The sequence below is a fragment of the Crocodylus siamensis genome, chromosome 3 (genome assembly GCF_052110815.1).
Source record: "Crocodylus siamensis isolate JL-2025a chromosome 3, ASM5211081v1, whole genome shotgun sequence".
Classification (NCBI taxonomy): domain Eukaryota; kingdom Metazoa; phylum Chordata; order Crocodylia; family Crocodylidae; genus Crocodylus; species Crocodylus siamensis.
The window spans coordinates 40,111,822-40,139,045 of NC_143397.1; the positions used below are offsets into that span (position 1 = coordinate 40,111,822).

General features: G+C 40.3%; 1 protein-coding gene across 1 annotated transcript in view; it reads left to right on the forward strand.

Annotated features, from left to right (window-relative positions):
• Positions 1 to 27,224, forward strand: part of VCAN (versican) — a 153,414-nt gene that overhangs the window by 87,138 nt on the left and 39,052 nt on the right. The window contains exons 8-9 of the mRNA XM_090038210.1: positions 18,865 to 24,318; positions 25,781 to 25,894. Coding sequence (XP_089894336.1) covers positions 18,865 to 24,318; positions 25,781 to 25,894 — 5,568 coding nt within the window. The remainder of the gene's footprint in view (positions 1 to 18,864; positions 24,319 to 25,780; positions 25,895 to 27,224) is intronic.

Genomic DNA, 27,224 nt, shown 5'->3' on the forward strand with positions numbered 1-27,224 from the left:
GCAGGGGGGTCTCCTGAAAATTCGGCAGCAGACCTGGAAGTGGACTGCCACTGAGCACACGGGGAACCCCCCCCCCAGCGCTCCCGTGGGACACTCCATGCATCCAACCTCCGTGTTCACACTTGAGGTACATAGAAAAAACATATAAAGTTGTGTTTATGGCCAAATAGCGGATTCTCTGAATCAGAATCGAATGTTCAGATTCAGATTTGGCTGAACTGAATTGGGACAGTGATCTAAATCAGCGAATCAAATCACTGTCTCCCGAATTGGGCCAAATCCAAATTGAATACTGCCCGCTTTGTGCACCCCTGATCTGTACTATCTATCTATGAAAAGAAAAATTGATTCCAGATTATCCACTCTTTCCACTACTCTGTACAGGATTTTCAGTGATCCAAATATCTCTTATATTAATATTCAGTCTCATGGAATAAAACCCTTGAATATTTTAGAAGTGTTCTATATCCTTGGTTTAACAACACAAGTAGACTGGCAGGGGGAGATAAAGAACACAAGAAGAATGTATTGGTGGAGGAAAGCTAATAGTGATAATGGAGCTGCAAGGGTCAGCAAACCCAATAACAGCCTTTTAATCCTTAGTCTGACTTTTACCTCAAGTGTAGATACTCTTCATGCTTGAAGGGACTGAACTTAGTGTAAATTCCCACATGATTTCTTTGACTAATCATCTGAAAAGCAATGGGCATTAGTTAATTTCATGCCTTGAGGGGAAAAGTCTGTAAGCACACATTCAGAAATAGCAGCAGTTTCACACTTTAAAATGGCTTAGCTGCAGCAGTGACCAAATAGAACCATAAATATTTTTGTTTTACATGGGCATTGGTAGAGAGCAGATCAGCATTCCCAAATTGCAAAAGGTGGAACTTAGCTGGTCTTGAACTGTAAGGCCACTGGCTGATGTTAACTTAACCTGCCCATGTTAAGGCAATTAATGGTGCAACAAACAGGAAACCAATCACAAAATTATTCCACAATAATTTTAAATTTCTACAGCCTCACCTTAAACTGAATGTGTGGAATTGTCCTCACCATCCAGTCTGATGCCAGCTATAAGGCAGGGCTTGATGGCTCCCCCATGTCAGCAGAGAGTGGTTGCAACCTGCATACAGTTGCACTTTGCTGTTTTTAGGGATGCTGACTTAAGAGGAGCTTATCAGCTGGGAGTCAGCTTTGACCTGGCAGGGTGATTGCCTTGTGTTGCAGCAAACAAGGAGCTGTGGAGCAAGGCACTGACACACCCTGGCCACAGGGACCTTGGGTTTGTGGTGAGTTTCTCTGATACTAGGATCCTTATGTGCCAGGACCTTTAAAACCCACATATGCAACTGGGCTACACATGCTATTTTGTGATAGCCCTGGCATACAGGGACCCTGGGATTGGGACACCACCTTGGGAATTGTGGAACCATCTTGAGATTGAGGAACTTCCCCAGGATGTGGGGTTCTGGTGTGCCAGGACTTCAAGGAAACATATGTGCAGCTGTACTGCATACAACATTTTCTGATATCCTGGTGTATACCAGCCCCAGTGCAGTTCTGGGGCTGAAACCAACCACCAGCTGATAGTAGGTCCCAAGACAGGAGCAAAGTCTTAAATCAGCTCCAGCATAGTCCCAGGGCTGATTTTGGCAATCAGATGGTGGTCAGTCCCAGCCCTGGGACCATACTAATTCACACTGGGCTGTAGGCAGTTTTCAACTTGTTGGTGTAGGGGAAGCCTGAGATGATGATCCTGGACTCCCCCTGAACTGGCAAGTAGTAATGGCACAGTTTGGATCTGCTCCCCAAACCCAAAACTGTGTATCATGCAATGCAAGTGTGGCATGGCAGGAGGTGCAATCACTGGGATTGAAGGGCAGGTCCTATTGTGCCTTTAAATGGATGTGTGCCAGGGCTTTCCCTCTTTCCCTGCAGAAATTACAACAAGGAAAAATTAAAATCTTTAAAGATACAGTGTATAATATTTTGTTCTCACATGTGCTACATGTCATCCTAGCATGCTAGTGAGTCTAGAGTCCCGATGGCTAGTTCTTGTCCTGGGTTCTTTCTACTTCATCTGCAGTGCTTATGTCACTATGCACAGTGGAGAGAACAATGAGGATAAAGGCATGGCCAAAGATAGGTCCAACAGTACAGGAAGCACAGTATTTATCAATTACTTATTCTTAATTTTACAATGCCATCAATGTCCTTGATACTGTACTCTTTCCTTCACTTAAAATCTAGGTAAAGTTCCATCTCCAGCCATGGAGTATCTGCATGTTTATAGTTGTCTTAGCTAGAGCAGAATTTAGTTTTGACGTTTCATACATCAGAGAACCTGTAGACTTTTTTCAGCAGCTTTTCTCCATTTTCAAAGATGATGAGATGGGACAAGGAATATTTCATTAGAAATGTAATTCTAGCATCCACTCTGGGTACATCTCTACTGCTTCCATGGGACTTTTGACAACACCACTGAGTAGCATGTACCCAGAAGTGGATCTAGGATTTTACAAAAAGGGGTGCAAGAGCAGCAACCAGTGTTTCAGGGGTGGCTGCACCCCTGCTCCCAGCCTCCACCATCACCAGCTCACCCACATTAGGTTTGGCACCCCCCCCACCCCCCCCCCCCAAAAAGAAAAAAATTCAGCTGGAGCAGGGTCAAGGAGCTCCCTTTGCCCTTGGGACAGCAAGAACAGCAACAGTGGCAGGTGGGGGAAGAAGGAAAGGGGAAGGAGATAGGGAGCAAAGAGGAGAGGATGTGCCTCTAAGCACAGGGGAGGAAGGTGAGGGGGGAGAATTTTTATCTTATGTGGGGATGTTTATCTTATGTGGGGGTGTGCACCCCCTCTGCATCCACTCCTGCACACACCAGTGAAGTACCCTTACTGCTGTGCTGCTCTCAAGTATACTAAAAACAGAGAGGTTGAGAGTAGTGGCATCAATGACCTGAAGGGTGGTTGCACCACCTAATTCCTTACTTTCATTCCTATGAAGGGCACGGGTAGTTAGGGTGTGCTTCTTGGTGATACCTTCATGTATGCTATAGAACAGAGGTTGTCAGCTGGGGGGATGCACACCCCTGGGGGTACTTGGATTGGTCCTAGGGGATACGTGCAGGTAGGCAGAGATGGAGCACCACCACCTTCCAGGAGCAGGGCTGTGGTGAAGCAAGGGCAGCAGTGCTCCTCTATGAGGTGAAGAAGCTCTCATGCAATGGCCACCACTGCCACACACCAGCCCAGTGAGCTTCCCTTGCCCTTGCCCTTGCCCAGCCCCTACTCAGCCCTTCCCAGCCACTGCCCTCACCCCGGCCCATTGAACTTCCCCTCCCTGCCCCAGCCCTGCTCCTGGGAGGCAGCGGCACTCCATCCCCACCCATCCGCACAACATCCCACCTCCCTGCTCTGTGTCCATCTGCATGCCACCCCCCCACTTCTACTTAGCATTCATCCATGTGCTACCTCCCCCTCCCCTGGCATTCAGCTGCACGTTACCTCCTTCCCCCTCCTCCTCCCACTTGGCGTCTGGCTTACTTAGACTAAAAAGGGTTGGAAACCCCTGCTATAGAATCTCTATAGACAGATTCTCAGAGTCTTTTCAGTCATACTTTCAAAGGAGGAGACTCAAGGGCTATGCATAAAGAATGCAAAAATGTTTCCACACCAATATTTGTGTACATGGACACTACAGTGTTATGTGCATGCAGATGAGAATTCAGTGTATAAACCCTCATTTGCATTTCAAAAAATAAATCTGTATAACGAGTGAATAAACACACAAATGTCAGTACACAAATGCTCTTAAATGCTTGTCCTGCATAGGTAGGTCTATACATGTTGAAAATTTGTCCTAGTGAACATTTGACAGTTTCCATTTTTGCAATGATTAGCTTATATTTTAATGAAAAAAGCTGGACCCTAAAATAGTCTTCCTCTGACTAAGTATACAGTCCTGCATGATTAATAGCACTAAATATCTTAAACGAGTAAATTCCACAAAAAGAACAGGGACTGCAGCCAAATAATGCATCTGATCAACTGATTTTGACTGCTGGCTGTGTAAGTAGTGGACTTGTAAAGAGGTTAAGTTAAAACTTTCTCGAAGTGCTTGAAAAATACTTGGAGAATAGTAAGGGATAAAATGTCAGTAAAACTTCACATTAAGTGACACTAAGTGTACATTAACTACTCAACAAAACTGTAAAAGGGGTATTATAGTTTAGCTTTTCCATTGGTGTAACTCAGCACAGTTCCAGTGCCTTTAATGAAACCAGGTGGAACCATGCCAGTTTCCATCAGTAACAATCTACGTGCCTAGTACTGATATGCAACTATGAGCTGTAGTAATATCATAGTGAACTCACTTAGATATATAAAAGAAATTTGTTTATTAGAACTTGGACATCATAATTGTTTTCCATGCACATACTCCCTCTCTGTTTCTTGGCATTGTCTAAAAATGGAAAACTTGGACAACTGTGCATTCAATCAGATGGCAGAAATAGTATGGCATTATCAATATTATTCAGGTCTGGCATCAATTCAGATTTCCTCATCACTGTCACCACAATATCGTTGCTATTGTAAGGGTCTTTTGTAAGGGTACTACCAAAGCCAGAAGGTATTACAGTCTTAATCAGTGGCAGCAAAGCAGATGTGGTAAGATGAAGAATAAAAATGTGTCAGCTATCTGAAATCAGTTTTATTATTCCATAAGCTGACCTGCTTAAAGTGGTGTGAGCAAGATGAGAGGGGTAAAGGATGGACCAGTCTGAATATGCCAAGCTTAAATACTCTTCCTCTTAGCAACCATGATCCCCTGTGAGGAACAAGATACTGGGCTAAATAATCCTGTGTTCTGTCTAGAGTGGGGTGGGCAAAATACGGCCCACGGGGCCCCTAAAATATGTAGAAAATTAATATTTCACCGCCCTTTCAAAAATTACAGGAACCAAGGCCAATAGGACCCAGGGGAAGGCCAGCAGGCTCCAACAACAGCTGGGCCTGGCCAGCCTCGCCCCACCCAGCCAGAAGCTCCAGCCAGGGCTTCTGGCCTGGGAGCCCATGGCTGCTTCATGCTGGAACCGCAGGTAAATGGGCGGAGAGAATGATGGGGGGGGCGAGCAGGGAAGGAGCATGGGGGGGAAGCAGCCCCTTCCCTGCCCCATGGCCAGTGCCCCGTGCTACAGTTGCTCGCAGCCCGCGTGGGCTTCGAGCAGCTGCAGCAGGGAGCTCTGGCCATGGGGCAGGGGAGGAGCCACTTTTCCCCCCATGCTCAGCTTTTCCCTGGGCTCCTTCCCTGTGCGGAGAAAAGAGGCCCCTCACCTGCCCCATGGTCGGCGCTCCTTGCTGCTTTCCCCTCCCCCATGCTCAGCACCAGCTTGTAGCCTGGCCCCACTGCCCTTGCTGCAGTGTGGCTGGTGCCCTACACTGCAGCTGCTCGCAGCCGGCCTGGGGCTGCCTGTGCCTGCTTCAGACAGCCCTGTGTGGGCTGTGAGTGCCTGCAGCAGGGAGTGCCAGCCATGGGGCAGGTGAGGGGCTGCTTTTCCCTGCACTCAGCACCAGCTTCTTCCTTGCCGGCAAGCAGGGGGTCGGGGCTGTGCACTGCTCCCTGCCTGTACTGTGGGGCTGGGGAACACTGGGAGTGAGTGGGCGGGGAGCCAGTGGGAGCACGGAGCCCACACTGGTGCCCTGGGGTTAGTGCCGGTGGGGCCCAGAGCAGGGTGGCAGGAACGCGGGGTCTCAGCCAGCAGGGCCTCTGTGGTGCTGGGCCAGCTCCCCACTCTCCCTGCTGGTGCAGCCCAGCCTAGCTCCATGGATTCCTACCAGCCTGCGCCCCACTTTGGGCCCCACCGGTGCTGGCCCTGGGACATTTACAGACTGGGGAGCTGGAATCCTCTTCTCCCGACTGGCACATCTACCTAACACCTGACCTTTGTTCTTGGCCAGGGAGCTACTCTGGCCTTTTTAAAAATGTATCCAAACAAATCATCAAAGGTCATGTGTCTGCACACACACTGACTTTTTTCTATTACTTCATCTAGATTTTGGATGAAAAAATGATTTAATGCTTGCTAATTGTTTATTTTGGGGGTTATTTAACCCAGCAGGGTTTTGTAATCATGTTGTCTGTAGGCAATAGGCAATATATTGTCATTGGAAGACTGCTCATGTAAGGAAGTTGTGATAACAGTAGGTTCCTCTTAGTGGGGCAGACTGTTGATGGAGCTTTTGGTAATGAGATTGTAGACTATCCATGGAAATGTGAAGAAAATAGCTGACCTCAGAATATTATGCGACAACAGTTTACTCATTATCAAGGGACTATCTCGTAAACTTGCAGGGGTTTAGATTTGATCTAGGAGGACTTCCTGCTCTTTAACAACTATGTTCCTAACATTCTTCCAGTTAAATTGTGCCCTTTAACCCATTACTCATTCGGCTATTTTTCCACAATTTTATCACCAAGGGAGAAAAAATACAGGAAGCAGTAAGGGCAAGGGAGGAGAGCTCAGAGGTTGTTGGAAGGACTGGTGATAGATTATTTTAAAATCAAAGGATAGCTTTATTTCTGACATGGTTTTCACATCATCATTGCTATTGCATTCAAATTTGGCAGAGACATTTGAAGTGATCAGGCCAAAGCCCTGCATGAAACAGATGTCTGCTTCAGTGACATCCGCTTTCTACAGGTGTTTCTGGCCTCAGCCAGTAATTTTGTCAAACTGAAACTTGTAGGGATAGTTTAGTTGTAAAAATGACTAGGATTTAAGAACATTCCAATAATTGAAACTTAGGTTTTCAGCAGTGCTCTCTTGCATGGAAATATGGACAACCAAATACAATAAAACAGATTGTGTAACTGACCACCCAGCTTGAACAGCTTTCAACTATCCTCTAGCCAGCTGTGCAAAAATTGTTCTTTTCAGCTGTTGCTTGCCAGAAATTAAGTTGAGCAGTTTAAAGTTTTATGGAAGGCCAATTTACATTTGATTTTTTTTTTTCCTGCACAAAAGTAGGGAGTGGGGTACAAAATGTAAACTTTTTCAACTGTCAAAGACAGAACAAAAAATAATTTTTGATTTAATTTAGAAATGAAAAAAAACCTATTGAAATGTGCACTATAGCCTTAAATGTTTCAGAACACAACCAATGTTAACAAAGCCTTTCAAAAAATATATCCAGCTGAGGAACATTTAAAAATGAACTAAATAAAAACTTTTGTTTATTTGGACTGAATAGTAATCACAAATTGGGTTTTACTAGACCTCATCCATCTCAGCCAGATGCTTGAATGTGAGAGGGAAAGATTAAAATAATCAAAACTTAAATTATTTATGGAACTTTCTTTGCTTTGTTTTACTTAGGTGTGTATAGGAGTAGTCATATTTCCTGAACATCTGAGGTCAGATCTTTGGCCCCATTCCCACCTCTTCCCAATCTGAGGGGAGATGTTCCTAGAGTCATGCTTGAACAGGTTAATAGCCTTATGGGATGGCACTGCTTATAGCAACCATATGTGCAGGTGTTCAATATTTGCAATTTCTATTCAGCAGAAAATCTTGTGTTTTAAAATGTAAAAGAGTTCATAAAAAGAGTTTGTCAGTGTTTCTGACTAGTGTATGGAGATGCTTGGTTTTTATGAACATATGATAAATATGCTGTGGACTTCCTTTTTTTTGTATCAAATTTTCAAACTGTTACAATACAATACAATTACAATACAGGAATAACTGGGTAAAATTCTATAACCTGTGTTATGTGTGAAGTCAGGCAAGATGAAGTAATGGTACTTTCTGACATTGAAATCTATGAATCTACAAACATCTAATATGCCCCTGATGTACCAGCATTCTATATTAATATTCTGGCTGGTTAGTTTGTATGTATCTTTAGCTTTCAAAATCATGATCCTGGATTCACATGCTCGGAATCAGGATTTGAAAAATATTCAAATATAGTGAATAGGTGGTGCTATATTTCACCCCACCACAGCTGGAATGAAATATAGCACCACTAACTTGTGTTGAAATATAGTAGTTACACAAGATGAAGATTGGCCTCTTCATATCTGGTGAGCTGATCTACCATGCCAGAAAGTATGGTCACTATGTTAGCTCTTGTTCTGAAGAAATGAGGTGTGGTGGTATCCTCAAAACAATTGCTCAGTGGAGGAAGAAAAGTCATGTTTGTGAGCATAACAGTGGTATTTCTTAGATCAAAATCATGGTGTGTATGTTGGACTTTTGTACTGCAACTAAATGTGACACAAACCAACACAACCAGAGCTCACAAGTGGCAGCATACACCAAAAGAAATTTCAGAGAAAACAAAGACTCTAAATGGCAATGACTAATAGTTCTTCTTCGATGTTTAATTTTCATGTTATTTAATACATTTTATTTGATCAGTGATATAAACTGTGAGTGAACTAAGAATATCAACGTTGAAGCAACTTGCACTGGACTTAGGACAGGACTGTCCAAGTGGTGGCCCACAGGCCACATGAAGCTCTTGAGGGGTTAAGTCTCAGCTCCCAGTCTTTGTGCTGCTTATCCCATTGCTTCAGTTACTGTAGTCTACAGGCTCTGCTTTTCCCTTTTCCAGCTTCTGCTCCCTGCAAACCCCTAGAGATGGACTGGGAAGTGAGGTCTTCAGAGCCCAAGGAGCTTGTGACCCAGGGGACCCAGGCCCCCTATGTGGTACAGAGATACTTGCATCATGCAGTGTGGAAAAATGGGGGATGGGAGCGACCTTCAACACAGTGCAGCAGGATGTGGGGAGGACTCACTGTGGGGGAGGGCTATGTCACCCAGCATGTATTGGCATTGGGGGTATTCACTCCTGGTCATCCAGAAGTTGGACAGCTGATTGAGAAGACAGGCAAATGAATACAATATGCATGTCCAAGGGAAGGAAAAAGTGGTAGAGCATGTAAGGTAATTAAGAAATGTGTATAAGAAAAAATAGGACCACTCTACTTTTATTTTATAAAATCCTATTAGGTTTTCCTGATATACTGCATCATTTTTACTTCCTAGTGGGTGAGTTGCACTTCTAACAGATTGCACAGCCATTGTGTGCCAAATTGGGGCAATCTGAAATACTGTAATTCTTACCTGTACATGTAATGTACACCACCGAATTTGATCTACTGAGCCAAATTCATTCATGGTTTTACTCCCCTGAATCCCAGAAGACCTTGTTACACACCAGTTTTAGAGGAATATGCTATCAAGCAAGCTTGTGATATTGTAACATTATTAATTGAAATCTATGCCCAATATACCTCAGAGCACCAACACTACAAAAATGCTTTTTCTGTCTTATCCTTATTTCTTTGTCTGTCTTATCCTCAAAATTTAGGCATGATCCAAAATCTGGTGAAGTCCATGGACCTCATTCAATTGGCCTGAAACATTTCACAACCCTTTCAGTCCATTTATTAGTGACTGAGCTCTACCATTTACCAAAAGTTGTTGAACAAGTTCCAGGAATCACTGGATCCATTTATATTATCTGTTATGCAGAATTTCATCTACACAAGTTATGAATGGACCTATGCAAAAGTACATCAAACTGAAGTTTTTGGATAGATATAACTTATTTTTTTAGAGTTTAAAAAAATGTTTCATTTAGTTCAATCAGCTGCTAAGCTGAGGTCTTTGGGAAAGAAATCCTTTCCATCTATAACCTCTAAAGAATTTTCTTTGAAAATACCTTCCAAGTTCTTTACAGAATATTTTAAAAACATTTAAATAAAAATCTTTACAAAGCATATTATAAACCGTCTGCATATATTTGAGTTAGTCTTCCACTCAGTAGCATGGGAACAATGTATATTTCACTACCAACAGTCAATAAAATCAATGTAAATTCTCCCCTCCACTTTAATGGCACCTGCATTGATCACATTGTAGCTAAGGATGTCAAGACATTCTCTGACCATTGTGATTGGATTCTGGAGTCAGGGGAGAGCCCTCCATTTTATCTATCATGGATTGCTGTTTACAGATGTTCAAAGAATGTCAAAAGGAATCAAAGCTGGTGGCAGAGGTGATAACTTTTATTAGACCAAATACATATTTGCAAAAAAGTTCTTTATTTATTTATTTGTAAATATTTAGTTGGTCTAATAAAAGATATCACCTCTGCCATGAGTTTTGGTTCCTTTTGCCTCTAGACCGATACAGCTACAACCTGCACACCTGACAAAGAATATCTAGAAACACAAATCTGATCTATACAATTAACTGAAACACTTTGTAATTATAAACAAAAAATACTAGATAAAGCACCATGTCCCCATATCAGTCTGTCTTTTCCCTCTATCTCTCTGCTACATACCTGCTCACCTTCTTCCCCAAAAGCCTTTACTTTCTAAGTTCCTTCAGGGCCTGTTTGAATTGGCAGCCTGAATTACCAACCCTACAGTTAGTTATTTTTACTTACTTTTTTCCAGGAATCATATTACCAAAGCCCTTTTCTGAACAAGTGTCCACTTTTCTTACTTTATTCATGGTAAAAGGTGAATACACAATAAATTTTTAGTAGCTATATCCCTTGCCACTGGAATCCTATCTTTGTAACTTGAACAGGATCTGTGGGTACCTGTACACAAGCCTGGAGGCTGCCCCACCATGCTGCAATTACAATGCGTTGGGGCAGACTCATTTAATCAAGTCTGCTGGAGAATGGTAATTACTGTGTTCCAGCCAGCCTCCATGCCTTGTGTATCAGTGTCTCCATACTTAAAAACTGAGGGGGCGGGGCTTTATCTAAAGCTCAGTCAACAAGCTTTAGATAAAGTGTCCCCACCACCATTTGAAGCACAGGAATGCTGATACATGAGGTGCTCTGGGCACTTTAATTACAACAGGTCTAATTAAAGCATACCTTGACACTATTCTCAGAGCATGTTTAAAAAAGTCCTATGTGTCTTTACTAAGGCACCTCAGTTGAAATGGATGTGAACATGAAAATTGACAAGATGTGTCTGGTATAACTAGGCTGTTTAAAACTACTATAGATGGTTGAATGTCTGGACTTAGTTGCTTAGAATTCTTTTTTTCTTTTTTTCTATTGATATTCTATGGTATATTTCAGATGCTTAATCTGATTTCTTGTGCATTGTTAAAAATCATGGTTGCATGTTATGTGAGCTGAATTATTTAGTTTACTCCCCATCTCTGGCTGTTAAAGAATTTATCATCAGTTAGTAATGTTGAAGGCTGACAACTTGATCATTGACACTGAATTACTAGAATTCTAGAATGAACAAGGAATTTTAGCAGGGAGCAACTAAGCTGCATTCTTTATGATACTGTTTTCTCATAAACCCATTATTTCTAATGAAAAATTGCTTAGTATTTTAGAAGGAGGCAACCTGAACGTTTATTTGAACTATGTTGGTGTATCATGCCTAAGCAGAACTTCTTTCTTCCTGGACCCTTAAGGCATGTTAGATCTTGAAAAAGCCAGCAAGGTATACTGAGGCCTGATATAGATCTTTCCATGATACAGTGTTGTAAGCATTCCTATGTGTTTTCTAGGTGAGCTGGGAACAGATGTTGTTCATTAAATTTATTACCCACTATAAATAATTTAGTCTAAGCCAGTAATCTGAAGGATTCCCAGGTGTACACTGTTACAATAGCAACGCACTGGTCAGAACTTGTTAAGTCATTTTACCTTCTCACAAATTACTATCAATCTAGTCCCATTCTGATGTCTCAGAATTCTTTATGTATGGTTGTATGCAAAGCAGTGTATATATTTGTATACCTAAGTAGCCCATACCATTTTTATGCCTACTTGTGAAATTACAGGGGGTTTATACATGTGTTCTGGGAGCGGGGTGGGGGGCACTTTAATTAGAGCAGCTCCAAGAGCTGCTCAAATGAAAGCGCCCAGAAAGTCTCATGTATCAGCATCCCCGTGCTTAAAAATGATGGCAGGGGTGCTTGAGCTTTAGTTAAATCTCCCCCACCACCATTTTTAATTCCAGGGATGCTGATACATGAGAAGATGGAGTCTGCTGGAGCATGGTAATTACTATGCTCCAACAGACTCTATTTAATCAAGCCTGCTCCAAGGTGCTGTAATTACAGCATGTCAGAGCAGCCTTGCTGCTCATGTATAGGTGCCCACAGTAACTTCTTGAACCAATTTGGTCAATTTGACAAGCCATTTGCATAAACAACTATTTGGCTTGTGTACATGGTCATAGTACTTAGTCATGCACATACACTTGCAGTTTGCCAGAAATCTGGTGCTTTATGTTTATTGTGTATATTTTCTATTTAAATTCAATTACTTGGAGGCATGATTCCATTGCTAATTTACCTCACCAGGTGGCTCCAAGATAAAACATGGCATGCTGGTCTGTCCTTACTACCTTCTGACCTGAATATAATGTAGGTGTGTTCACATGGTGCCATGCCCAGGGTAATTAGTGTGATCTCCTTAGCAGAGCTAATCAGTTTGCTCACAGCACTGCATTAAGGCAGTCACTACTTTTTGCTTAGGAGGTGGCACGCACAGAGCAACATGGCATATTTCAGCACAGGGAGCAGGGCTCATCCTGGGACAGTGATAAATGAGTTCCACCTCCCTGCCTGGTCTCCCTGCGTCTTCCCTGCTAACCCAGGATCAGACACACTTAGGGGGAAGGCACTGCTGTCACTGCTGTCCCCAGCTGTTGGCCCCACTGGTGGTCCCCCATGCAGCTCAGCTGGAGCAGGGAAGGAGTGGCCCTGGAACTCCCCCCACCACTGGGGCAGCTGGAGATAGCGTGCAGCAACTGTGGGCAAGGGAGGAGGTAAATGAAAGGAGAGAGGGGTGTGTCACTGAGCACAGAGGCAAAAGCAACAGGGACCAAGCATGGGTGGGAGGAGAGACTTTTCTGATTTGGAGATAACCTGGTTGCTGCTCTCACACCTGGTGTGTTCTGCCCACCCCAGTTATGGGGGAGAAACTGGGATTGAGGATGCAGCCTCCTGCAGTGCCAGTCAGTGCTCCTCTATAAAATCCTAGACCCACCCATGGACATAGGCATCCATGTCATATAACACCTTTCAAAAACTGTTAAAGCACCATCTTAACAATCTTCCCCCCCCCCACCTTCAGCCTGATAGTTTTCCTTTCTGTATAAACCACTGTTGTTTGTCCTTTAGCTAATTATGTACCAGCTGTAACATTTTAGTGCTAATCTCCTTCCTATCCAGCTGAGGTAATAATTTCTTATATGGTACTGTAATCAAATGCTTCATATACTATAGATAGACTAAGTATATGGATTATCCCTCATTTAGAAAAATCAGCTTTCTTAACAGAGAAAAGTCGCAGTTTAGTTTGGTGTAATCTATTTTTGTCAGTGTTGCATTTTATCTGATATTTCATTTACCTTCATGTCTTTAATTATTCTTTCTTTCGAGATTTGGTCTAAAGTCCTGCAGACTAGTGAGTTCAGACTAACAGGCTTGTAGGGAGCTTGCCCCTCTGGCTTAATGTTTAGATTCTTTCTGGGGGAGCAGAAGAGGAAGTCCTAGGTTTGTGTCTTTGATGCCAGTCTTTCTGTTTCCTAAATTATGACTGTGTAATGTTAAATGCATGAATGGTATTTAGAACAAGCAATAAACAGTTCTCCACTGTAGCCCAATACTTACATATCGCTCTTGTGAAGGAATGTCTTGGGTTATAGTCCTGCTGTTATCACTAACTTCTGTCCAAGTCCTACTGACAATTTGAGTCTGTCTCATAGTTTTTGAGTAATATGTAAATGATCTTTAACTCAGCCTTATCCTCACTGAATATCAGTCCCTTTTCTGAGCAGTCCCTGTTCTCTTTTTATTTCTTTGTCTGAAGAAATTTTTTGATATTTGTTTTGGACTTCAGTCAACAAAGTCAAATTAAGTCAGAAGTCAGAATAAAGACTATGAGAAGTTTAAAATTTACTTCTTTGGGATCCGACCTCTCATAAGCCTTCCTGTCCAAATGACCGTCTTCCACTTTCTGCCATAAGTTATTAGGCAATTTATAGGAAGCCCTGAATGGAATTCAGTTGTTCTGTATATGTTTGCATTTACAAATCTTTGATCTAACTCAGGTGGACTTATAGCAATTTTCATTTTGTCTCTGTATTTATGAATCTGTGCCCTGTAGATTTCTTTGCTCAGTCCTCCCCCATTTTTGTAGGCTCAGTGCTTATTTCTAACATAGTTTTGAAGTGGTTTTCCATCTAGTTATGTATGGAGCCATTCCCTACAAATTCCTGCCTCCTTACTCCCCACTTCTTGGACTGGATACAAGTTCCATATAGTTCTTGTAATTTTCTTAAAGAAATCTCAAGCTTCTTCCAAATTCAAGTGCCTGAATTTGAAATACACTCCTGTGTATACAGAATTTGTGTATGTGAAATAACTCCTGTTCACTACAGTAACTGGTTTCCTTAATTTCTCAAAGTTTCCCCTTTTGATATAAAGAAAACTAGTTACAGAATTACTTTGATTTATTCTTCTATTTAATTTAAATGGAACCATCTTGTAATGACTTGATTTCAGATTATTTTCTATTACTAGCTCTTCTATAATATCGTTGCAATTTACCAAAAAACAAGTTTAATTCTTTGTTTCTAATTTATCTCAGAAGAACTGTATCTTCTCTGATTTGGGGGCAGATTAAACTACAAAAGAATTTGTAACGTGTGTTTATGTAAATGATTGAAAGAGCAAATACATATGTAACTGGTTGCATAAGGACATAGTAACATAGATACAAAGTCAAATCAAAGGTACAATATTTTGATGGCAACTTGAATTGTTAACCTGTATATTTTTCTTAGCTGTGGAAGACTGCAAAACCCCTCCACATTTCTGACTAACTTAGAAACCACTTTGCAGTAAAATAATGTTGTTCTCCTGTACTGCTTGCTAGGTCAAGAATGCACAAATGGAGTGGGGTATTAATAAGAAGCTTGAAGTGGCAGTGGGAAAACATAATAAATATGTGTGAAGAAGATATATTAGTCCAATCTAATGTACTGGAACACTTTTTATAAACAGTGTATATGAGTTCCTTTTTTGTCAACAGGATTAGTCATGTTGAATTCTCTTTTAGATTTCTGACATTTGAAAATTGCTTGTAGTTTATCTTGGAGAATAGCTTTGTTATATGGGTTAGGTGCATTTGTAGAACAGGAGTCCCTTACCATGTGTAATTGCTTGAAATTTTCTAGTGAGGTAGGGGTTCAATTTCTGTAGACTTTTTGTTTGTGTACTGTAATATGATGTGAAATATGTACTTATAAAAGTAGGTTCAATACAAAAATACTTAGCACAGAAGAGATTTGCTTTCATGAGTGAGACTGACAAAATACAGAATCTTTTACCAGAGAGTAAGTTATGACAATCAATATTGTCAGCCTTTTTGATACAGAAACAAATAGAGATGATGGAGGATTGTTTCATTTTTTCTGACTCTGGTATGTAACATATGGGGATTTTAAATACTTCCTTTTCAACTGGGGGACAATTCTCTGGGTACAGGCATTGCTATATTGTCCCAACAAGTCCTTGTGTAAAAGCTGTGTTAAGGAGACAGGGAATTTTCACCATCACAGTCCTCCACAGGGCAGCCAAAGAGAGTTGCTACAATTTAGGCAACTTCTGCTGCTTCTGCAGTTGCATGTGGGGCTACTCTGGCCTTTAGAGTACCACAAAGCAGTGACTAACACCCCCACCATATCCTTGTCTCCTAGTTGGTAAGAAAGATGCACTGCAGAAGCTCAGCTAGTGTTTCTGAACATATACTACCAAATTTGCATGGAAATTAATAACAATAGAGAGTGTAATAATTATTGGATACAGGTCTCAGTTTCCCCCAGCCTTGGGAGATGTTGGTTTAGGAGCATCACTGATAAATGTATTTTAATTGGGGCTGAATCCTGAAGTCTTTGATTAGTTTCCATTCATTCCTCTTACAAATTCCTATTGCCTCCTCATTTTCAGCTTCTACTCTTTAAAGACTCATAAAATTCTTCAGGATTTAGTCATTTAACTGTAGTCAATAGACACAGACCAGATTTTTTAAAACATTAAATGCAGGTTTAAATGTGGTAGTGATTATCTTTCCTTGATTCAAATGCAGACGAAGATTGTTCTAGCACAGGGGTACTCAACCCCCAGCCCATGGGCAAGATTCAGCCCACAGAGCCATGGCTTCTGGCCCATGGGGCTCCTCACAGGTTTGGAAATTTGGCAGTGGGGGAGCAGTGGCAATTAACACAGCTATCGCTCCACTGCCAAATTTTCAAGTCTCATGCAGCTGAATTGGTCCTGGGCTGGGCCTACATGGCTGGATCAGACTCTGGCTGGGCCAGCAATGTGCACCGGATTGGATCTGACCTACAGACCAATATGGCACCACTCATCCAGACCATGGAGCGAAAAGATTCATCACCACTGTTCTGGCACAACTTGCACATACACATGAAGAATACAGAATAAACACATTTTTTAAAATATTACCTAGGATCTTTCCTTGATTTAATACATTTCTATATATAATGGTCCAAGTGATTGCTGCATCATTGAGAGTAAATTAATATTCCCATATAGGGGTTAAATAATGTTTCTGTATAGGAAGTTTATTTAAAAAGGGTGCATTTACATGTGCAAATGTTCCGGGTAGGCAGGCATCTACATGTGTGGGGAAGTGGGAGCAGATTTGCTGCTCATGGCAGCAGTCTGCTCCCTCCCTGACTGGCCCTGCACTAACCCTCTGCAGCAACCAGCAGGCTCCCCCTAGGTGCTAGCCCAGGGGCTGGCAGGTAGCATGGGGCCTGCTCCCTGCCCACAGGAGCTGCCTGCTGCCTGGGTGGGCTCCAATGGTGAAGCTCAGGTGGGGACAATGTCCCTCTGCCCCAGCAACAGGGAGCTTCCAACCCCTGCTCGGGGATTGCAGTCTCAGAGCAGGGGATGGGGATTTCTTTCTCCCAGCCCTGACTCCATGACTGGGGAGCAGGGCCTGGGAGATGACAGACTCCCCAACCCCACTCCCTGATTGCAGAGCTGGGGCTGGGAGATCAGAATGTCTCAGCCTACCACTCCCCAATCCTATAGCAGGGGATGGGAGTTTCCTTTTGTCAGGGCAGGGGGACATTCTGCCCACCTGGTCTCTGGTGGCAGAGCCCATCCTGGCAGCAGGCAGATCCCGGGGGCAGGGAGCAATCTCTAGCCGCCTGCTGCCTGGCTGACCAGGAGCACATTTGCTCCCCATTGACTGTCTATACATGCTGTACTGTGCAGTAATTGCTCCTGCGTAAATTTGCTACTTGTATTTTTGACGAATGTTTATTTATATATCATACTTTGTCATTTTCTGTGTATACCTCAGGGATCATATTCCATTCCACTCTAAGTGTTATTCATTCTACCCTGCTTCAGTTCTTGTAAAAGTCTTAAAGTGAAAGATGGGTGGGTCCTTCCTCTCCTTGCTGTTTTTTTGTCTTAAGGGCCAGATGATGGTGTTACAAAATAAAATGCATTAATGGATTTTTACAACTGAAGGGTGGAAAGAGAATCTCACACAAGTGCATAAGTATGCTTAGACATCTAATAGGTAGAATAGAGTCTAGCCCCAGGAACAAATTTTATTAAATATGGTTTTGAAGAGTCTGTATACTAATTTGTAGACAGTAGAAGTCAGCTACACTTAGCCAGATCATCCACACATTGGTATAACATTATTGCCCACATCAGTTTATACTGGTTAAGGATCTGGTCCATCTTAGTCAAAATTGATATTGAAGTAGAATTACGAGTAAGGTAAATCTGTGGATTTGAAGTTCTGTATATCATTATGAAATTTCAGGCAATGAATAGGGCCAAGAGCTGAATAAGGGTAATACCTTATGTCTGTTGCTTTTCTGAGCCTGGCATGTATTGTATAGACCAAAAGGTTTAGAATAATGTTTACGCACGGGGAAGAGTTTAAAAATGTCTGATAAATTTAGAAGCACAAATGCTACAGGAATTCAATTAAAGTTCTGCAACTAGATACTTAACATATTTTCAAAAATATTTCTTGATAAGATCTGTTCAGTTTCCTAAAGGAAATATTTATTTTTTTCAGTGTATATTAAATCATTATATAATTCAAGATATATAACAGCTAGAAAAATGAATAAGCATATATCATGTATCATTGGATTAAAAATATTTGTAATATAATTTTTGCTTAGAAAAAATATTCATGTGTCTTGATCATTTACAATATTTTTTGCAACAACCAGAATCCACCATTGATGTGGTATATTATTTATTAGCATGGTACTCCAAAGTAAAAAGGAGTGTTTTGAAATTACTTTAATTTGAAGTAGGTTGTAGTCTGAAAAAATGGAGCTGAAGCAAGTCCTGCCCTCCATTCCTTCCTTCCTTCCTTCCAAGAAAATGGACAGAGGTCTAAGTAGTAATTTCAAAGTTTTAGGAGTCTTTTCTGCAGTTTAACACTTTTGATAGCTCTTTCTCTCTAGACTCACTTGATAGTCTCCCTGTTTCCTTCACAACTATAAAACAGTATAGAATTAAGGATAAATCAGCCCAAAGATATTTCTGTGACTCTCGAAATCTATGATAATCATTGGTATTACAGAATTGATAGCCTTTGTGTACAAAAATAAAGTAAGTGTGCAGTTTTAAAATTGTCTGTATTTAATTTATTGTCCAATACATACAGTATATGTATTTCGAAAATCATAATTTTGGTGTCTATGAGATTGTTTGTACTGCATATGTCTGTTATTATGTACTATCTTACTTGTCATTTAGGGATTATGAAAAGCTCTTTTTTTTTACAGATCCAGTGCATGAATTTTTGGATCTATTCCATATACTTCCACCTGCAATAGATGAACCCCCCATAGATGCAGAGTCATCAGAGACTGAACCTTGTACCTCAGAGTCTGAACAAGAGTCACCTGAGATCGTAATACTGCCTGATATTATACCACCATTTATAGACTATGAAGAAGAGAATGACTGTGAAAATACAACTGATGTCACAACTCCTCCAGCTTTGCAGTTCATCAATGGGAAGCAACAGGTGACCAGTGCACCTAAAAGCACAAAAGCTGAAGAAGCCAGAAGTGACCAAATTGAAAGTGTTGCACACTCCAGAAATGTAACATTTTCACAAATCAATGAAAATAACACTTTTATAATATCTGAAAATGAGGCTTCTGATACAATACAACCAAGCACATCTAGAGAAATAACAGGGGTACTTGAAATTACACAAAAGCCTACAGCAGATGTTGCAATGTTAGAACCTGTGTTCAGTGGTGAATCAGAAACTGCAACTGTGGATAAATCTGTAGAGAGAACTTCTATATTTGGGCAAACTTCACCAGAAACTGTGGGGACGTTAACAGAGCGTGAAACTGAATTTCAGTCAAGCTCAACGAATGACACTGAAATCTTACCTCTGATTCCTGTAGAATCTTCTGGAGATGGTACCACTGATTCTGAATTATCCAATGGTATCTTTTCGGAAACTGTGCAAATGACAATAAAGGAAGATGCTGAAAAAAGTTCTGCTATAACTTCTTCTGTTCCTAATGCAGTTTCTGATACTGCTTCCATAGGCATGGGGCAGGATTTTATGCCAGAAAAAGAAACCTCTATTCTAAAAAGTGATAAAATAACTAAGCCTGATACATTTTCTTCATTGGAAGGTCTCATGGAAACAACAAGTCATACAGAGAAGTCTGTAGCAAGTCCTACATCATTCATAATACCAGAAGGGTCTGGAGATGTAGAACAGGATATTGATAAAACTTCTGCTATGGTAACAGACACTGCAGTAACTGAAAATGTTTCTGTGCAAGATATTTCATTAGGCTCTGGCAAACTCCTGCCAACAAAAATGACCACCATTGTTTCAGGACCCACCATCCCTTTGCCTCAGGGAACTGGCATTGTGTCTTCTTTTTTTGAAGACGCTGAAGTAACTGTCTCTGTCAAATCTGATAGTGGGTCCGTTACTGAAAAAGGGGTTTTCAGCTCTACAGGAACTGAACTAAACAGTAAAGAAAATGGAAAAGAAGCACAGAGCACTGTTTATTCAACTAAGATATATCCATCTACTATTGAGACTGGAAAGCTGGTATTCAGTGAACTGGGAAGTTCTAGTGATGAAGTCACAGTTGTAAAACAGGTATCCACCACTCTCAGCAAAACGGTGTCAGTGACAGCTGCCACCTATGCTGAAAGCAAAGGGGTTCCTGCTGATCCTCTCTACACAGAGAAAGGGCTTTTCATAGATGAAGGATCTGGAGAAGAATCAGCAGACATAATGAAAACCACCACTGACATAATTTCAGGGAGTCCCACAAACAAAGTGGTAAGTACTGACTCCCCATTTATTGATCCAGGTTCTGGAGATAGAGATTTTATTACTGAAACTACTGCCAAGACTTCAGCTCCATTGAGGCCTCTGACTGCAAGCCTTGAAAGACAAACTAAAAAGGAGGAAAGAGAAGTTTATCACACAAATGCTTCACCTGTGGAATATACAACAACTTTTGAACCAACAATGTCAGTTTTAAGTACTGAGTCAGATGGCTTAACAAAGGAAGTTGAAACAGGGAGTCTGATATCCCAAAGCATTTTTAGTACAAAACAGCTAGGAGAACAAAAACATGAAATAGAAACAACCTCTGTGATTACATCTGTTCCTTTACAAGAAAAATCTAGTCCCGGAATTAGAAAAGAAATTACAACACTTCCTATTGCAACAGAAGGTGAAACTAAATACACAGCGCAGGCTGGTGTCACATCATCTACTGAGTCTGTAGTTGAAATTACTCCTCCTGATGTCATGTTGACACATGCCGTCAGTAGTATAACCGCAGCAACTGAATCCATAGGAAGTGGAAGTGGAAAAGACAGTTCTCCGACAAGCTCTGTAAACTTCTTTATGGAAGCAGGGTCTGGAGAAGAATCCAGAGATGACAGTAGTACAACAGATCAAATAACACAAGGTCCCAAAGAAAAACTACTTAGAACTAATTTCCCATTTATTGATCAGGGTTCTGGAGAAATGGATGCTACAGCTGTGTCTTTTACAGAAACAATAGTTTCACCACATTTAGCAGCTAGACAACCAGAAACACAAACAAAGCAGGATGAAAAAGAGACTACCAGCCCACCATCTGTCGATTATTCCTTTACTGTTGAATCTGAGATCCTAAGTAGAAGAACTGAAAGTGAATTCACCACACTTAGAACTGAAATTGACAAAGAGATGGAAGAACAAACAACATCTCATGATTTCATAGAGAAAGCCTTTGTTACGAAACTTCCTTTGGAAGAACATATACATTTGAAACAGGATGTGCCTGCAGAAACTTCACAAAACCCTGAGGATTCTTCTTCAGTAACAACAGAGGGATATTTCAGTAAGGGTACAGATCTTAGCCTTGAGATTTCCACTGTTACCACCGTTAGCCCATATTCAGAAGAAAATAAATTGGAGATAAGTTCTGGCACTGAATCTGTTGAAAATATGCCCTCTTCCTTTGATGATTTTACTTTAGTAACTGAGTCCATACAACTTAAAAGCAAAGGTATAAGTCCTCCAGCTTCTCTTACAAGAAAAGAAAAGGAGCAGGTACAAAAAATTTTCCCTACAGAAGATATTCAGAGATCATTTCCAATTTCTAAAGATGGTGGGCTAATAATTAAAGAGACCAGTAGTGATTCATTGTTTTCAGGACAAGGGTCAGGAGATGATCTCAGTCCTACGTCTATAGCGCCACTGAATTTTGTGACTGCAGAAGAAACTGCCGGTACTTTAAGTCCTGAGACTGAAAGTGTGGGACCAAGTCTTTCAACTGAGAGAGCAGAAGTGCTTGGAAGAAGTACTGAACAGAGTCATTATTCTAGTGAAGGAGTCATTCTACTGGATTTTGTAACCAAGGTAGCTTCAGAAACAACAGATAAGATGATCACCAGGCCCTCAGTCTTCACCGAAGAGAGTTCTGCAGATTTCAGTACTAGAGAATCTACTGAGAAAACACACTCTTCTGTTGTCACTGAAGGTTCTCAGGAACAGGAAGCTGTCCTTATGACAAAAGAAAGTGAAAAATACAGAACACCAGCTGCTATTGAAGTTGTAACTCAAGAGAAAACTTTACAGCTGATGACTAATGAAGGTACAATTTCTACTTCTGTGTTTTTTAATGGAACTTCTAGTCTAGAAACAGAGGACACATTTGTAACATCAGCATCAAAAATTCCAGCCTCACTATTACATGAAAGCTTTGGAGAAGGATCTGGCTGGGTTGAAATTGAAGGATCAGTTCTTCCAGATGCACCTACTCATTTTGCAGGTCCCCAGACAGTGAATTATTCTGAAGTACAGACCACAGAGGCAACAATAAATGTATCACAAACTGTTTCAGCACTATTGCAAACTGATGCAGAAGCAAAGGAAGTCTTACTGAATCCAACCATAATTCAACCAAAGACAGTTACAGGGAGATATGAAAAAAATGTTCCAATACTTGATGACAAAAGAATACTTACAGGAAACATTTCTATTTATAATGGGATTACATTAATTGAAGAACGACCAGGAATTACATTAGAGGAAACAGCAATCATAGATGCAGATCACTCTAAAACGATGCCTGAACATATACTAACTGTGGAGACAACTGCAGATGCAGAGATACAGTCAACATATGGCAGTAATGATAGTATGACAGTTGAAACTGAGAAGTACCATTCAACACCCAGTCTACCTTCAAATGAAGAAAAATCAGATGGATCTGGTGATAGTCTTTCTTTGACTGCCTCTGGATTGTCAATAAATAGTGAATCAGTAACAGTTAAGCACACACCAAAATACAAGGATTTTGGTTCAGGGGATGTTATGCAGTTCACAACAGAAACTCCCAGCACTACTGAATTTTCTGAATTAGTTTCTTTTCTTCCAACAATACTATCATTGTCCAGCCCTACAGTGACCCACAGAGTGAATGAAGACACCAAAGAATCTCAGCTTGAGACTAAACATGTAACACCAAAAAGTTCAACAGAAGGCATCTCTGAATCAAGTACTTTTGCAGACAATCAAGTAATAGCAGATCAAAGTGAAATAGTCTTTACCTCTGGGTATTCAGGAATGGGTCAAGAAAATCTTGATGAAAAGAAGCCGGTGGTTCCCTCTTTTAGACCAGACTTACCTACTGAGACAGAAGAGGAGTTAACAAGTGATGCATCTAATGTAAGTATTACTTCTACACAGTTTATAACTCAACGTATAACAGATTCACCTTATGTGAGGGAAGAACAACATACAGTTTACACAGAAACAATAACCACATCGATAGACTCTGAAGAAACAGATTCACCAAACCCTTTTTCTGTAACTCAAACTCCAAAATCTCTAGTAACTGTCCACTTAGTAAATGGAGTATCTGAATACCCAGAAGTAATCATTCCAAGTACTTTGTCATCAACTGATTCAAACAGGTCCGACTGGTCATCAGAACAAATCTTCAAAGAAGTTAGTGCTGATGTAACAGCTACTTATAAGCCACCCACTAAAGAACTTTTTATTGAAACTAAGTCTCCACTAGATTCTTCTTCAGAACCTGGATCTGAAAGCACAACTATTGAGAGTACTTCTGATTTTAGTGGACAGATAACAGACAGAACTGAAGAAACAGAAACTTCTGTAAGTGATTTGATTACTGAAGAAGAGACAGCTATTTCTGGAGATACTCAATCTACAGCTGTTGTCCCTACAGCTTTTATACAGCCTGGAGAAACAGTATACACAGACATTCCAAAAGTTAGCACAGCAGAAGATGAAATCCCTACAGAGAGAGTAAAAGACCATAGCCCTGTAGGTGAAGGCAGTACTGAGGAAGGTTTGCCATGGCTATACCCCACATTAGCTTTAGTTTCACATGACAGTACCAAAGGTGGAGTATTGAAATCTGACCTGGAAACTATTACAATGTTACCTTCATTTTTGGACCCTCTGGAAATAAGTGGGAAAACAGAAATAGCTTTGGTAGTACAGAAGGAATCAACAACGATATCTTCTAACATTGCAACAAAGATTGCAGCCCCTGAAAGCATTTCTGATTCTAATAAGCAGACAACAGTCAGCACCGAGGAGCTAAATACTACTCAACTTGTAACTTCACCATTTTTCCTTCTGGATATTACTAATCAATCAGATATTTTGATTGGCACCAGTGGGGGTTCAGTTGAAGGCACAGCTGTCCAAATACCAGGTAAGATCCTTGACACATTTTACATAAATTTGTTTTTCGTACTTGAAAAAATTAATCTTATTCTTCATTTTCATGTAAAAATGTTAAAATGCTAATACCCTAAAATGCTAATAATTCTTAGCAAATGTACCCTTTATGAAATATGGTAATCAAATCACATTTGAAAGACAATGGAGACCCAAAGCTTTAAACCATTAGATATCACTGTAGTAGGCACAATGGTGAATACTACTGTATACAAACTTGAAGAGAACTAGAATCTTGATCAGAGCTCACTAATCATAAGTTACTTTATATTCACATCATCAGGTTTTGATTAGCACTCAGGTGGTCAGTCCACATGCCTTTATTGTTCTGTTCTTCAGAAATGTACCTATGTTATTCAGTTGACATGACAGTAGCACTTTTGCAGTTATTTTATAATTGTAGCTATGTTATTGTATATTCTGATTGATGAAGAGAACAGACAGATTGCGGACTTTAACTGATGTCAGGGATTGGAGCAGATGATCAAGATCCTTGTGGTGGAGACAGGTCTTGACTTAGGAACTTCAGTCTCAGCAACTCAGGGACACAACTACTGAGCTATCAACTAGGCTCTTACATCAAGCAAAAACACATCTTCCATCTTGCAGCCCAGAGGAGTGGCATTCACTGTTTTCCCGAATGCCTGAGAGAAAAGATGCACCTGCTATTTAGACATGTTTACTTCTTGTATGGGTATATATGCATTTGTATTTGTTCCTGTGTGCCTATATCATATATAAATACTTAAGTGCCAGAGCATAGTTCAAATGAAGATGAGTAGAATGCCTTTAAATTCTGCTATTAGAACAATGAACTCGCTCAAATGGTGGGATCTTTATCTAAACATTTCAGTTCAGTCCCATGTACAGGATGTACTTTTGTTTTCTTAGTTGTTCTTAAAAAGAAGACAATTAGGACATGTTTTGGGGGCAAGCATATGTACATAACAAACTTTACTTTCAAATAAGTAAGATTTATTGGAAACTGAATAGTTAAATATGTCATTCAAAATGATAGCAATGTGCTAAAAAGATGAATGTTCTGTGTACCCAGCCATTCCACTTAAACTAACCCTGTTTAAAAGAATACATTTTCCATTCATTGTGCACATATGTTTAACTGTTTTCAGCTATAATTAATTGCCATGTCATGCCAGCTAAATCCTCAGCAGAACATAATGACTGCCAAAAAGTATAAGATGTCATTTTAAAAAGATGAAATTTCTCTGAAAATAAGTTATTATTCTCTATAGTGAATATAATGTTCTTGCTAAAGTTGAAAATTGAAAACAACTACTCTAGAGAACAGAAGAGTTTTTACAATGTGTTATCTGTGTCACTAAAGTCAAGCTTACAATATCGAAGGAGAAATAAGGAAGTACCCTCCAGTTCTTTTTGAATATATATTAATGTCTTTTCTTTAACTTGTTTAACAGGCCAAGATCCATGTAAAAGTAATCCCTGCCATCACGGGGGCACTTGTTATCCACGTGGCTCTTTTTATATCTGCACATGTTTGCCAGGTTTCAGTGGTGAGCAGTGTGATTTAGGTAAGATGATACTAGCATGAAAACTTGTCTGGTACTGGATTGTACGCTGATTGAGCAGAATAACAATGTTTCATATGTGAGCTTTGAAAATGGAATATATTATTGCAATGGCAAAGGCTGAAGCTTTTGAAATTTTGTATAGTTAGACGAGGCTTAGGCAGATTCTTTAAGTGAATTCTGATGAACCTATCTATCTAGCTAGCTGTTACTTGCTCATAGATGGCCAGTCTTAGATGTTGTGTGTTGCTGGACACCTCCTCCTTTAGGGTTAGCAGATATATGGGGTAAAAAAGATGTTTTTGTCTGGCATGACATTACATGGACAGACCCCAGATGTCAGAAACTATGGTTTCCTCATGTTTTTCAAGTTAGAAAAACAATAGTCTTGCTGATTCCTTTATACCAACTTCTTAACATATCAGAATTATCCATTCTCCAGTAAGTTATCTGGTCCAAATATATTTTAAAACTTGAGGAAGTAAGTTTGGTACTACATCAAGGTCTAGTCCACAGATGTTATCTCAACCATAGGACAAGAGTTCCACCTAAGATGCTCCAAAACAAAATACAATGAATAAAAACTAGTAAAAGTTGGAACTGAAGTAAAAAGAATCTGGTATCTCACACAATCATGCATTCGAAGGAATTTTCCTCATTCTTATAATTAATCAACTGTTATTTACACAGATGCATGATTTTATATTTTGATACACAGTAACTCTCAGCAATTTAATTTAATTTAATTTGGAGCAAGATGTTTGATATATGAAATCTAACTTCCGTTTTAAATGTTGGTTCAGTCAAATTAAGTCTTTTAAAATGTTAATTTCCATTTTGGTTTTCATATATACTCCATATGCTCCCTCCCCCCACATACATACACATATGCGTTCTTCATAGTAGTTCATCAAGCATTGCTACCATTTAGATAGAAATTGGAAATATTAGGAGAATTTTAATATCTAGAATTAATATTTTGGTCAGGAGAGGGGAACTATAGGATTGCAAATCTAGCAAAGGGTTCTTTTGTGGCTCTATGAAGATAATATCTGTGAAAACATTTCATTGAAACCACTGAGAATGCCTTTAAGAAGCAGTGCCTGTATCAACCAGAGATCATGGCATGAAAGAAATAGAAGTATTATACAATGAGGCTAATGCCTGTAATATTATAGTCAGAAATTGGCACTGTTAGAAGATTGTTATACTATGGTCACACAGTAAAAAAAAAAAAAGCTTTATAGGAGAAGGAATGAGCTACAAGCTGTGAAATTGGTTTTCTTTCTCAGTTATGGAAGGAATGACAGCTAAAAAACAAAGTTATGGATTG